Source organism: Notamacropus eugenii, chromosome 4, assembly GCF_028372415.1.
Source record: "Notamacropus eugenii isolate mMacEug1 chromosome 4, mMacEug1.pri_v2, whole genome shotgun sequence".
Classification (NCBI taxonomy): domain Eukaryota; kingdom Metazoa; phylum Chordata; class Mammalia; order Diprotodontia; family Macropodidae; genus Notamacropus; species Notamacropus eugenii.
The window spans coordinates 14,566,087-14,580,433 of NC_092875.1; the positions used below are offsets into that span (position 1 = coordinate 14,566,087).

The window sequence follows — 14,347 nt, forward strand, 5'->3', positions numbered from 1 at the left end:
TCCTGCAGAACGCATCCTGATAAGGCAAGGCCACCATGTGCACCCTGGGCAAAGGGTTTTACCTGCCAAGGCTTTCATCATGCGGACAGCTTTTGCCCTCTCCAGCTCCAAAGCACCAAGCCACTGCTGCCTCTCCACTTCTGATCCGGCCTTTAGGTGATATGTCCTGCCCCCATAGAAGAGCAAAATGTTACAGGAATCCTCCCGGTCAAAATGAGCTGTGGACAAGTTGATTGTTGCACGACAGTTGTAAGCCATCTCCCCCTGATTTCTGCGTGATGACAAGAAAGGAAACGAGGTAAATCTCTCACAATCCACATTTATACTCCTGGGGGAAAATGATTAATTAGACCAAAATAAATGAGAGCTGACATTGACAACGTCTACGCATCTTTAGCCACAGACAAGAGTCCTGCCTCTTTGTCCGTCTCTCTCTCCTGTTCTGTCTCCACCATCCTTCGCTCTCTCTCATCTCTCCCCTCTCAATCACTATTCCCATTATTCCCAGCTCAGCATCTCACTACTTGACAAGAGCCACCTCTTCGTTCCCCCTGCTCCAGGCTGCTTCCTCGCCAAACTACAAGATCAATAACCATAATGCACAGGTACGGTACAGGCCAGCCATCGACTCAAAACCCTAATAGTATCTTCAAAAATCTTGCTAGAATTTGGGTAAACTCTACCTCCAGTTAAAAAAGAATTAAGTTACTATGACATGACTTGCTCTTGACAGAGTCAAGGAACTTCCTTTTCTTGGTCTTCACTAACCATTCTTCCCACAATTCTTTCTAGAACTTAAAAAAAAATCCAAGTCAAGCTCACTGCCCTGGCAAAGTCTTAAGGCTCTAATATCCTTCCAGGATGTTTTCAAGGATCACTGGCTTTTACTCAGCAATAACATCTACCAGGTTTTCAGTGCCCTGAGAGGCAGTGTATCTAGGGCTGAACTAGAGCCTTTAACTCAAAGCAGTGTTGCCTGCCTGTCAGAATCAGCCTGGCATTCAAGGCCTTCCATCACGTGGTCCCAGCCTTCTCTCATACACTCTATGCTAGCCACATCACCCAGTTTCCTTCCTATGCACCCCATTTTGGTTTTCATTACCCCCTAACCCCCACTATCTTCACTTGCTGAAAGTCTACATATCCTTCAAGGCCCAGCTCAAGCTCTAAATCCTCTACAAGTCTTCCCAGATGACCCCAGGGGTTAGTAAACTCAACATTCTAGAATATTCTCATTCAAATGAAAACTAGATATATTCCATTCTTCCCTGATTTGCTGTAAATGCCTTGAAGATATGATACACACTTACTAACCTTGGAGTTCTCTAAATTTGGGAGGGGATAGAGAGTCAACAGCAGTCTTCCTGACTTCAAGCCCAGCACTCTATCTACCGTGCCACATAGCTGCCCCATCCCACATTATTCCATCTCAAAACCACCTCTTTTCCTGGGTCAAATCTGGCCTCAGACGTTTACTAGCTTTGTGACCCTGAGCTCAATCCTATTTGCCTCAGTTTGCCTCAGAAGCAAATGGCAAACCATTCCAGTGTCTTTACTGAGAAAACCTCAAAAGAGGTCATGAAGAGTCAGACACCCCACCCTCTCCCAGATCTTTTTAGACAAAGTGAAGTTTGATGATGCTAGTGGACGGTGAAGCTCCTGGCGAAGTAGATAGGAGAGCTGGCCCTGATGTCAGGAAGAAATGAATTCAAATTCGGCCTCCGATTCTTATTGGCTATATGATTCTGAACTAGTCATTTAATCTTAATCTGCCTCAGTTTCCTCAGTTGTGCGGATCAAATGAAATATCTGTAAAGCCCTAATTGGCACCGTGCCTGGCATACAGTAGGCTTGTTCTCCTCCTCCCCATGGTGAGCCATGCCTCCACCATCCAGCACTTCAAGTGGATTTTTTGAACCCAAGTATTAGGCTTTACTATTAATCCTATTAAATTTCATCTTAGATACAGTATAGCACAATGGCTCCGGACCTGGCCTTGACCTTGGCCTCAGGAAGACCTCCAGTGTGACTCTGTCTCAGTAACCCCAGACAATTCTTGCAGTCTATAAGCTGCACCACAGTCATTGGTCAGCATCTGCAGAAGGAATTTCCTTCTTGAAAAATCCCAACTTTGATGAAATCACAGGTCCAGGCCAAAATTTTCACTTGATCTTATTTGTTTAAATGCTCAAGTCAGTCAACATCTTTATAAATCCTGAGTCTGTTGGCAATCCAACCTAGCTTCACGTCATCTGCCAATGGGATACATATACCACCTGCAGCCTCACCGATGTGAATGGTAACTAGATCACATGGCACAGATCCTGGGGCTGATCCTGAACTATGGATGAAGGGCTGCTGGTCATGCTCTTCCTCTGTCCAGCTTCTGTCTGTAAGCACAATGCAAGTAGTGGAATCTTGCTGTTTTCAATTAATTGGGTAAAAGTGTATGGGGCCTCTAGAGAGCCAGATCAAGTAGAGAAATCCAAGGAGCTTTCATGGTGAGATTTTTCCAGGGCCCTTTTAGACAAATGGGACTAAAACTCCTTTGGAGTAAGGGACAAAGGTCCCAACATGGAATAAAGTCTTTACCTTATTCCAAAATGATGTGAAAGCAATAACTGATGGCTTTAATGGTAAATTTGATTTTGACTGTTATTTAATCAGGAACTAGAACATGGATAGAAAGGCATGTAAGCTATTTAAGACTTGCTTCAAAAGATGTTCCTTAGCCAGTGTGAAACTACAGTCATATCTGAAACTGATTACTGGAGCTCGTTATTTTATTATTTTATGGGACTATTAACCGACCATTCTTCTGAGTCTAACTCCATGTGTGGATAGCAAGAGAGACTGCCTGAGTCACTGATCCATGATGCCAATGAGCCTGTGAGATGCTGATATGAACTGCAAAGGGGTGACCTCATGGGAAGGTCGGGAGAGCGGCTGTTCAGCCTGAACTGAGGTAGGATTCTCCTGACTCAATTTCCCCACTGACATCTGGCAGACTTTAAGCCTGGTTGAACGCCAGTTGACCATCTACTCCCGCCTGGAACTGATATGAAGTTAGGGAGAAGTTGTTTCCTTGAAATGTCCCTACTCTTAGTGGCAATTTTCTGTAATCAAAACTTTCATAAGCAAAATACCAGATCTATTAAATCATAGATTGTTGGTAGAGGAACATCTGAGGTTAAGACCAAAAAAAATTAAGCTATTAGGCTTAGGATTTTAGACCAACAACAATAAGTTACAGTCCTTTAATTCTCAGTAATAGTACGGAGACAATCAGGTCAAGGGCTTGTGAGGTTAGCATACATAGTTATTATTTTGTCTATAAAGTTTAGGAACGGTCATCTAAAATTGTATTAAGGTGAGTTTTGTAGGAGAGGGGACATCTCGATTTCTACAAGAAGACAAAGGAAAGAAGATGCTGAGATGCTGTGCTGAAGACAGCTTGAAGAAGCATCGTATGACCACAAGCTGGAAGTATTTTATGATGTGATATGTATGTGTTAACAATGATTATTTAGTATATTTATGTAAGTACTAGAGCCTGTTATTGACTCCTTAGTGAAATCTCATGAAGGACACTGCCCCTCCTTGTAATTTGTCAATGTATCAATCAGCCTCATACCCAAGTGAAGGGACCGATGCCAGCTCTGACCCAGGGGACTTGGGCGTCACAAGATCCTGGAACCTGAAAATTAACTTTGATCCGTTCATGATGGAAAAGACCGTTGTAGGTTTGCTGTTCTTGGCAGTTGCTATGCCTTTCCTCTGCTTTTGCTGCTGGCATTTTCCTTTACTCTGGCCTCTAGGCCTTAGCCATTTCTGTTGCTATGCACATTGGGTGGAGTCTTCAAATTGTAGGAGATAAAAGGGGGGATTGTGAGAGATGATCTCTCAGAAGTGAAGCCTCCTCAAAGAGTTAACTGTTTCTTGTATTATTAAAAAACACTCACTTGAACATCTGCAGCTAGCTAACCTTGTAGAGAAGCACACTCTGTAAAGTATCTTGTACTGTGCCCGACTCGCCCTTCATCCCGACCTTGTCTATGTCCTACACCGCCCCCTCTTCCTTTTTTTGCTGAGCAAAGAGTTCCCTGTTTCGCGCCTCTTTGTCTTTTGTTCTTGGGGAGAAGTTCCCACATTTAGACTGTAAGCTCTGAGGCCCAACCAATGGGAGAAGGAGTCAGTGGATGGATGGGGGTTCCGTGTTAGGGACTATATAAACTTGCTTTGAGCTATGTGTATTTATACTCCCTGGCTGGTACTATTAGGGCAACGAAGGGGGGTACCCTTTCTCATGAGAAAGCAGTAACTTCCTTTTTGCCTTTCCTAAGACAAATCTCTGATTGCTTATCACAAGGGAAACAAAAATACCCCAAAGTAGCAATCTCATAAAAAGCACACCGGAGGCACCATAGACAAAGCCTAAAGAAAATCTGCCTAATATTGGAGAGAGGGATATCAGAAGCAAACACTATACTGTAAGGTCAAGGGAGAGAACGGAATAAATGGAGGCAGGACGGGACAGAGGGAAATGTGGTCAGTCTTTCACAACATGAAGGCTATGGAAGTGTTTGCATGGCTACACATGGATGACCTATACTGAACTGCTTGCTTTCTCCGTGAGGGTGAGTGAGAAGGGAGGAAGAGGAGAATGTGGAACTCAAAGTTTTAAAAATGAATGTTAAAAGACTGTTTTTGCACGCAACTTGGAAATAAGTTATACCAGCAATGGGCTACAGAAATCTATCGTGCCCTACAGGAAAATGGAGGGGAGGGGAATGGAAGAAGGGTAGGGGTGATAGAAGGGAGGGCAGATTGGGAGAAGGGTGGTTGAAGGGCACAGTGTCCTGGAGAGAGTTCAAAACCTTGTAAAAGTTGAAAACTGAAAATAAATTTATATATATAAAAGATAATCTGCCTAAAGGTGAATCAATGGTTTTTTGTTTTTATGGATCTAAATCACAACAAGGGAGGGCACATGAAAAAGGGAGAGGAGAGTAGAGGGACAGAGAGGAGTGTGTGATATTCCAGGATCAAATCAAGGGTGAGGAGGAGGAAGGGAAGGACTGAAACGGGGTAGGAAAGAAAGGAGGTCTTGCTCTGGTGGCGGGAGGGGGTTCCACTGATGAATGCTCCTATGAGTATGGTACGTGAAGGGACATGAGGAGTTTATGCTGGATGCAGGTAGACTTGAAACGTCTACTCATCCTACATGGGGGTGTGGAGTAGAGAGGGAATTTGGAATCTAGGGAGTGGTCACAGGCAACTGGCACCTAGGAGAGGGAAAGAGCATGGACACTGGGAGGAGATATTGAGGCCAATGTAGAAAAAAGGTACCCAAGGAAGGGTATAGATCAGTGGTGCCCTGCATAATCAAGGACATGGTAAGGGAGAAAGGCAGTATACTTTCCTGATACCTGCAATACTTGGCATTGTTCTGGGAGTAAGGCACAGTGGAAAGCGGAATTCATGGGGCAAGCCCTACAAGGCTATGGCAAGAGTGCCTAGGGCAAAGAGAATGGGCACTCTGCAAGTTTTGATCTTCTGTGAATACCAAGGAAAACGATGGAAAGAAGTAGGAACAAATGAAGGGGAATAACATTTCCAAACATCAAACTATATTATAATGCAAGAGTCATCAATAGCATCTGGTATTGATAAAAAAAAGAGAGAGAGCTCGTAATCAAACATTCAGAAACTCACTAGGATTGCTTTCTTGGAGAAGGAGGAATACCAAGGATCTCTACGGGGATAGAAGACACAGAAAATATCAATTCAACACTTTTGTAATCACACCTGGTGATGCAGCAAAGACGGCTGGCCTAATTCTTCCAATGATTTTATAATAAAAGTCGAAAGGAAAATCAGATCCTTTTTACAGTCAGCTCTGTAGGGATATAATTGTTCTGTAAATATAAGGATACCCAGACATAGTTCAGTGATTGGAAAGTACTTACTCCCTTCAATGACACAGACCCCTCATCACTCCGGTGGTCCTTGTGACTTCCTGTCACTGAAACTACCGTGACCTGCAGCTGGTCTAGAGGTGATGGAAGTCTCAAAGAACAACACGGCTGGTCCTCAGGGAGTCAAGACACAGTCTAGTCATCACTGAGCCTACAAGGAAATGCTTTCAAACCCAGTAAGACCCAACAGGCCCTGTGCTTTTCTAGCAAAGCCATATTTCCATGAAAACTGTGTGTGTGTGTGTGTGTGTGTGTTCATCCTTCGTTGCCAAAGAAGACCATGCCATCTGAAAAATGATGACATGACTTGCACTTGACTCTGTTTTGAGTGAGGGAGGGCTGTGCAGGTCACCAGCCTCACTTCTCCTCTGGAGCCATCTGAATCCAGTGACCATCATATTCATCAGGATGACTGGAGAGTGCCCAGGATGAGGCAGTTGGGGTTAAGTGACTTGCCCAAGGTCACACAGCTAGTGAGTGTCAAGTGTCTGAGGTGAGATTTGAACTCAGGTCCTCCTGACTCCTGCACTGGTGCTCTATCCACTGCACCACCTAGCTGTCCTGCAAAAGAAAACTAATGAGAAAGCAAAGATGGACAGCCCTCAACATAATGCATAGTATTTATTATATGCACTTTCTTGAAATGAAAATCTATTGCTACATATTTTGAATCCTCTCTTACATTCTGCTGTGCAAAACATGTTTTTTTCTTTTCTTATTTCGTATTTAAGTTTCATATTTATGTTTCTTTTTCTTTTCTTTATTATGTATTTAAGTTTCAATAATTTTTTTTTAAAATATGGGAGCAAGTACACAGTCTTGTTTCACTACACTGATGACTTGTTCACAAGAACAAACATTCACATTGAAGCCTTGAAAGCAATTAGGAACTTTAATGATTTGCAAGGTGGACTTGAGTCATGCCTAGGTGTTTTTAAGAGACACACACAGAGTCTGAGCAAGGACTGAGGGCTTCAATTGCCAGGACTCAAGGATCTGAGTCAAAAAGAATCAGCAGCAGGTAAAAGCAACACATCAATAAACGTTTATTAAGTGCTGCTGGGGATAGAAGGTAAATCAGTAGGAATAGGTGAAAAGAGAAGATGAAAGCAGGAAGTAGAAAGAGAACGAGGATGCTGTAAATGAGAAAGAGATTGAGGCCCAGGCGTGTCAAAGCAGACCCCAAAGCTACTTCTAGAATCTCCCTCTTGAAGAACTAGGGCAAGTCCCCAAAAAAGCCTATTCTTCCCCCTCCCACTTCCTCTCTAGTAACTGGATCTGCCCTGCTTGCTCTTTTTCCTAAAGATTTCCTGTTTCCCAGCTTTTGCCTTACACATGAAGAGACAACAGAGTTAAAACTGACATTTTAATCAGGGCAGAGTCAAATCTCTGTCTTAATGTCATGAGTTTCCTGACTGGGGGCTCCAAGCTATTGTAATTGTGATAACTTTTACTTTCATAAAAACTCCATAAAATAAAGAAAACATGTGGACCTGGGGGTCATTTAATTCCCCCCCCAGCTAAAAAAGCAAGCTCATTGTTTTAATGAGTAGCTTGCATATCTCAGAGAGAAAATGGAGTGGGGAAGAGGAGAGGGATAAGTAAGTTCACCTTCCACTACAATACCCCCAACAAGTATTAAAAGAAAAGATCAAATGTTATCCAAAAAATCCTACCTACCATAGTGCAAACCCCATCTAGGGCTACTTTCTTCCAGTCCCCCTCACCATGGTATGCTAGATGCCCAGAAGATGACTGATGGTTTCTACCTGCAGGGTTCCAGAGTTCTAAGGCTGGAGGGGTGGGGGAGAGAGAATGGGTTATAACTGTTGGTCACAAGTTCCCCTCCTGTGTGCTTCCAACTGATTATCAGTCAGATTCCACTGGTTCTAGAGAGTGTAATTTGCAAATAGGTAAAGCAAAGATAGTTATTATAGGAACATAACCTCCAAATTGGGGGCCCCCTCTTTCCTTAAGCAAACAAGGCACACTCCATTGGAGAGGGCTCATATGGCCAAAGGGTGAGTCCTCAGATCCTGGTTACCAGAAGTTTTTCTCTCCCTACGTTCTGTAATGAAGTTCTTCTTTGGTATAGTTGTTGGCTGGATTCCATGGGCTAGTAGTGTCCACCCTTCTAGTCTTGAAACTGCTCTTCCTCAGCTTGTGGACATGATTACCAAGCCCCAGTCACCAGTGGAACTTTTAATGGATCTCCTAAACACACAGTTGTCCATAGAGGGGAAGATAAGAGAATTTTCCTCCCTCCTCAAGTGACTGCTGGTCTAGGACTTGGCTGCATGTGTTCCACCATGAACTACAATTCTGAACAGTTTTGTGTTATATATAGGCTCAAAGGCATGCCCAATTCTTTCAGGCAATCACAAGACACTTTCCTCCTACAAAACTGATTCAGGACTTATTCACAATTAGTTTACATCCTTAATTGATTCAATCAACCAGTCTGAGCATTCCATGTTTCCATTAATTGGAATTCTCTGATAAATCTATCTCACATTTCATGAACCTAGTTCATTAACTGGAACTACAGTACAGCTTATTTACAGCCAGCAGGTGTCTCTCCACCACTTCAGGTCGCCCACGATTCTGACTGTTCAGCCACCGTAGACTTCCAAGATTTGCAATCACACAGCATTACCAGATACTTTGGAGCCCTGATCTACACGCTAACCAGTGATGACTGTGGGGAAATTCAAGCAAGATTCCAACCTGTCCACTGGCAAAAAGGGCGAGGGCAGCAGGTGGGCAATGAGGCATATTGTGGCTCGTATGTTCCCTTTGCTCTGCATGACTGAATGTGTTACAAGGTGACTGGAGGGGCACAGGTCTAGAACTAAAAGGGACTTCAGAGGCTATCTTGTCTAACCCCTTCATTTTTTTTAAGTATGCTACTTTTAAAAAATATTTTATTTTACCTAATAACATGTAAAAATAATTTTTAATAATCACTTTTAAACCTCTGAGTTCCAAATTCTCTTCCCTCCCTCCCCTTCCTCCTCACTGAGAAGGTAAGCAATTTGAAATGTTATATATGTGGAATCATGCAAAACACAGTTCCATATTAGTCATATTGTGAAAGAAAATGCAAAACAAAGAAAAAACAAGAAAAATAATTTTTTTAAGTATGCTTCAATCCACCAGTCTGCATTCAGAGTCCACCATTTCATCCTCTGGACATGGACAGCACTTTTCATCACAAGTCCTTGGGAATTATCTGGGATCGTTGTATTACTGAGAATGGCTAAATTAGTCACAGCTGGTCATCGAACAATGTTGCTGTACCAGTGCACAGTGTTCTCCTGGTTCTGCTCACTTCCCTGTGCATCAGTTCATTTAAGTCTTTCCATAACCCCTTCACTTTAAAGATGAGGAACTGAGGTCCAGGTAGTTTAAATGGCTTTTCCAAAGTCACAATGCCAGTTAAGTGTCACAAGTGGGATTTGAACTTGGATTTTTGACATCAATTGTTTGGTTTTTTTCCCCAAAGAATAATTGTAGGACTTACATGCACAAACATATATATAAACACATGTATGTGTATTTATATACACACACACACGTAATAACACATCACTTTTTGTGGTAGTGAAGAACTAGAAACTAAGATGCACCTATTAATTGGGAATTGACTGAAGAAATTATGATCTATATACACAACGTATTATTATTGTGTCTTAAAAAATAACTAAAGAAATAGATTCAGAGAAACCTGGGAAGACAGTGAGATATGCAGGACCAGGAGAACTATTTATTATGACTACAATGATGACTTTACACTGTAAACTTTAAAAGGCTTAAGTCTGATTAATGTAATGACTAACTATAAACCCAAGACCAATGAATCTGGACTCTCACTTCTTGACAGAGAGGTAATGAATTAGAAGTACAGAATAAGGCATCACTGTAAGATACTGCTAAGAAGTGGACCTCTTTGACCATGACTATGCCAATTTGTTATAAAGGAGGTCTGGAGTCCTATTTGGGGGAGGAAGAAGTGAAGAGAACTAGAAGGGAGAGGGCAGCTAATGATAGTGATAGCAATGAAAGAAAGAAAAGAGTGGCACTGGGGCATTCCTAAAAGACGGGTTCGAAGGACAACACAGACACAGAAGACACTTCGGGAGCAACGCTGAACTGAGCACACTCACAAGCTGTGCACAACAGGGTTCAGTTTCATACACAATACTTTTTTATGTTCTTTATATATGAGCATGTTTGTATTTATTGGTTTTTCTTAGATTCAGAAGAACAATAACTTTAATTTTTAAAAGAGAATATTGGTATTGGAAGGATGAGTTTCTGCATGAAGTAGCAACTTCCCAGATGCAATTCATCTTGTTTTTTTCTTACGCATGTATATATTTTGGTCTGGCATTATTATTTCATCAGCGCAGGAAGTTCCTGGTAATTAAATGAAATGATTCTGTAACTCAATCTAACAGAGCTGCCTGTTGAATTGAGAGGCTAAGCGCCCTGCTCAGGGAGGGTCACATAGCCAGGCTGTGTCCAGAGGCAAGGCTCGAACTTATAGACTACATAGATAAGAGAATGTGTATGGAACCCAACAATCTTTCAGTCAACAGTCAGGAAGTCAATGAGCATTTGTTAAGCTCTGTATTACACCCTGTGGTAAGCATTGGAGATACAGTAAAGTACAGTAAAAGGCAGGCTCTGCTCTCAAGGAGCTCAGTCTAATGGGGAAGATGACTATAAAATAAAATACACACAGCATCAATTGGAAAGAAACCTTCTTGCATAAGGTGAGATTTTTGCTGGGCCCAGGGTAGAGCCAGTTAAAGTGTGCCAAGCCCAGAGATGGAGCACAGAGTCTGAGGAACCAAAATCACAGAGCGTATGGCAGGAAGTAACGTGGAAGGAGTCTGGAGAACGAGAAAAGGGCTGTAGAAGTCAAGCAGGATTTTATATTGGATCCTGGAAGAAACAGCCACTAGAGTTGGCTAAATAGGGGGATGACATGGTCAAACTTAATCAGACCTGCATTTTAGGAAGATGGATTGGAGAGCTGAGTGGAAGACGGACTGGAATGGGGAAAGACTTAAGGTAGGGACACCAACCAGCAGTGGTGGCATTAGTCTGGCCATGAATGAGGGTGGTGGCTGTGTCAGAGGAGAAATGTTAGGAAGATAAAGTCAGCAGACCTTGGCAGTAGACTGGAGATAGAAGCTGAGAGAGAGCGAGGAACTGAGGATAATACCTGGGATACAAGTCTGGGTAACAGGAAGGATGCACCGTAGCAGGAAAATAACAGAACGTTCACTGTAAGAAACAGTGCATCTGGAAAATTTAGGGAAATATGGACAGTGACTCAAAATTACACAGAATGAAAAAAGCAAAATATGCAGCATCACCAGGTCAGATGCAGCAGCAACAAAATCATTTCCTGATTCCACCAGAGGCTAGTGGCAGATAGGTGGAGCGGCGGACAGAGAACCAGGCCTGAAACCCTGAAGATCGGAGTTTAAATATGGCCTCAGACACTGTGACCCTGGACTAGTCACTTAAACTCTGCCTCAGCTCCCTCATCTGTAACCCTTGACACAGTGCCTGGTGCACAGTGACTGCTATAAAGATGTTCGGCATGATTACTATTAGCCTCTTTCTTCTCACCCCAAAATTACTCTCTATTTACTTTGCGTACGTTGCCTCTATTTACACGTGTAGTGTTGTTTCCCCAATGGAATCCAGGGTCCCAGAAGGCAGTGACTCTTCCTAGCCTGACTCTGAGCCGTCAGACCCAGACCTGTGGACACAAGGAGCTCATAATGGGATCATTTCCTATGGCCTCGGGCTGGTACCAGTCATCCTAATCCAAGCAAAGGGAAAGCCAGGTACTGCCCTCAAGGAGCTGAGGGTCTTATGCTTAAAAGATAGCTGGAACGGGGAGGGTTACTAGGGGATGGAGCCCAATTACAAGTGAACATGAGCCTTTAAACTGACAGGTACCAGAAAAATATAGTCAGGGAGGCCAAAAGGATCAGGAAAACAAGGAGACTGTGGCTGTTCTTACGTTAAAGCCAACATACTTGTCTTCTGGGGTGATTTTAATGATCAGCAATAATTTATATGGCATTTAATGTCCGCAAAGCACTTTATAAATGGTGTCTGATTTTTAGCCTCACAACTGCCCTGGGAGGTTGGTACTGTTATCATCCCTGTTCTGCAGATGAGGACACTGAGCCTGGGAAGGGCCAGGTGACTTGCCAGCATCAACAAGTAGTAACTGTCCAAGGTCACATTGACTCCGAGTTCAGTCAACTTCCATTTACAGTGCCACCTGACACTAGTCACACGTACTGTCACTTAGAATCTTTTTCAGCTGTTTGGTTTCAGCATGCAAATTTTTGTTATCTTTTGGGTTCCTTTTCACATATTTGGAAATAATCAAAATAAAACATACATATTTTAAAAGATAATACACAGATTACACAAATTTGTGTTAAACAATAAAAATGGACAAATAGATAAAAAGATAAATAAATACATGGATTTCATAAAGTTGTTTCCAACGAAACTAAAATAAAAACTCCTCTAGCTAGGCATTTAATGCCCAACACTTAAGGATCTAGCCCACCTTTCCAGCCTTGTTTCAGGTTACATCCTCCTCTTCTCACAGTCTGTGATCCAGTCAAAATGGCCTATCAATCAGCTAAGCTGAGGCACTCTCAGCCCCTGGTCCAATCAGCTTGTATATTCCTTCATTCCCAAAAAACATTTCCTTCTCATCAGAACCACAAACAGGGAATGTTCTGATTTTTTTTTAACCTTTGTATCTTCAATCTGTAAGACAGTACTTTTACACATAGTAGACAAGTAATCAACATTTGCTGAATTAAATTGAATCTTAGCCAGTCCCTTCATTTTAGAGACAAGGAAACTGAGGCCAAGAGAAGTTATTTCTGAAAGGTCACCAGCTAGTAAGTGGCAAAGTCACAGTTGGAAACATGGGTGCTTTGGGATTCTAAATCCAGAAACCTTCCCATTGGACTGTATGATCTCTTACATTGACCGTTCTTGTTTTAAAATAGCTCTTTACCCGATGCCCAATGAAAGAGACAAGGTAGACATTAGTAGTGCCACAGGAATAAGCAGGCTCCCCATACATAAGTAACACCAAACAAAACATTTGATTTCTAGGCATTATTTTAGCCATATGAAGAAAATCCTTGGAATTAGGAAATTCTGGTCATTAACAAACAATTCTGTCTCCAAAGTCAGAAGATATTAACTGAGGCAAGAAAGATTTAGTGAGTCATATTTGTTCTCCTCTCCTGGAAAGTAAAGCTGTCATTATCATACCCAACACCATCTATATCTCATATATACCACATTCTTAGTCTTATAATCAGCACAGTAATCTAGTGTTTCATAAGCCAAAAGATCCCACTTGCTGATGCAAGAATTCATATTCAACAAAAACTATTAGGAAAACTAGAAAGTAGTCAGGTAGAAACTAGGTATAGACAAACATCTCACTGTATACCAAGATAAGCTCAAAATGCATATACGATTTAAACATAAAGGGTGATATAAACAAATGAGTTAGCTGTGGATGGGGGAAGTTTTCATTACCAAACGAGATAGAGAGGTTCACAGACAGTAAAATAGGCAATATTGATTTATATAAAATTTAAACATTTTTGCACAAATAAAACCAGTGCAGTTAAAATGAAAAACAAGAAAATGGGAGGGAATTTTTTTGTGGGGAAGATCAGGGTTAAGTGACTTGCCCAAGGTCACACAGCTATTAAAGTGTCTGAGGCCAGGTCTGAACTCAGTTCTCCTGCCTCTAGGTCCAGCATTATTGACTTAGGTCAAGGGATATGAACAGACAATTTCCAGAGGAAGAAATCCAAGAAATCAATAGCCGTATTAAAAAACCGCTTTAACTCTAATAATTAAAGATATGCAAACTAAAACAACTCGAAGTAGGTGAAATAAGCAGACAAAAAAAGATATACACTGTAACTACAACAATATAAATGGAATGAACAACAATCCAAAGTAACTGTAACAAAATTACAAAGATTAAGCCCTACTCAAATGAAGAGAGATGAGAAGACAGCCCCCAACCTATTTCTTCATAGAGATGGTAGGTTTACTTGTAACACATGGTTTTCTTTTTTCTCTCTGAAAAATACTATTTGTCAAATAGGGCAGCTCTCTGACAGCGAGAGGGGGAAGGATTTTTGAGATAACTATGGTGATGTAAAAAAATTTTTTTAAAGAAAATATCAATAAAAAACTTAAAGTAACAGTAAATTTGTGCTTAAATCTATGTAACCAACTCCCCAAAAGAATGTATACTTAGAAGCTTCATACCACTCACATCT

The 14,347-nt window shown here is 41.7% G+C and overlaps 1 protein-coding gene across 3 annotated transcripts in view; it reads right to left on the reverse strand.

Annotated features, from left to right (window-relative positions):
• The window catches only part of OSBP2 (oxysterol binding protein 2), a 293,276-nt gene that overhangs the window by 235,043 nt on the left and 43,886 nt on the right, over positions 1–14,347 (reverse strand). For all 3 annotated transcript variants that reach the window (XM_072599925.1, XM_072599926.1, XM_072599924.1), the window contains exon 2: positions 63–271. In XM_072599925.1, coding sequence (XP_072456026.1) covers positions 63–271 — 209 coding nt within the window. The remainder of the gene's footprint in view (positions 1–62; positions 272–14,347) is intronic.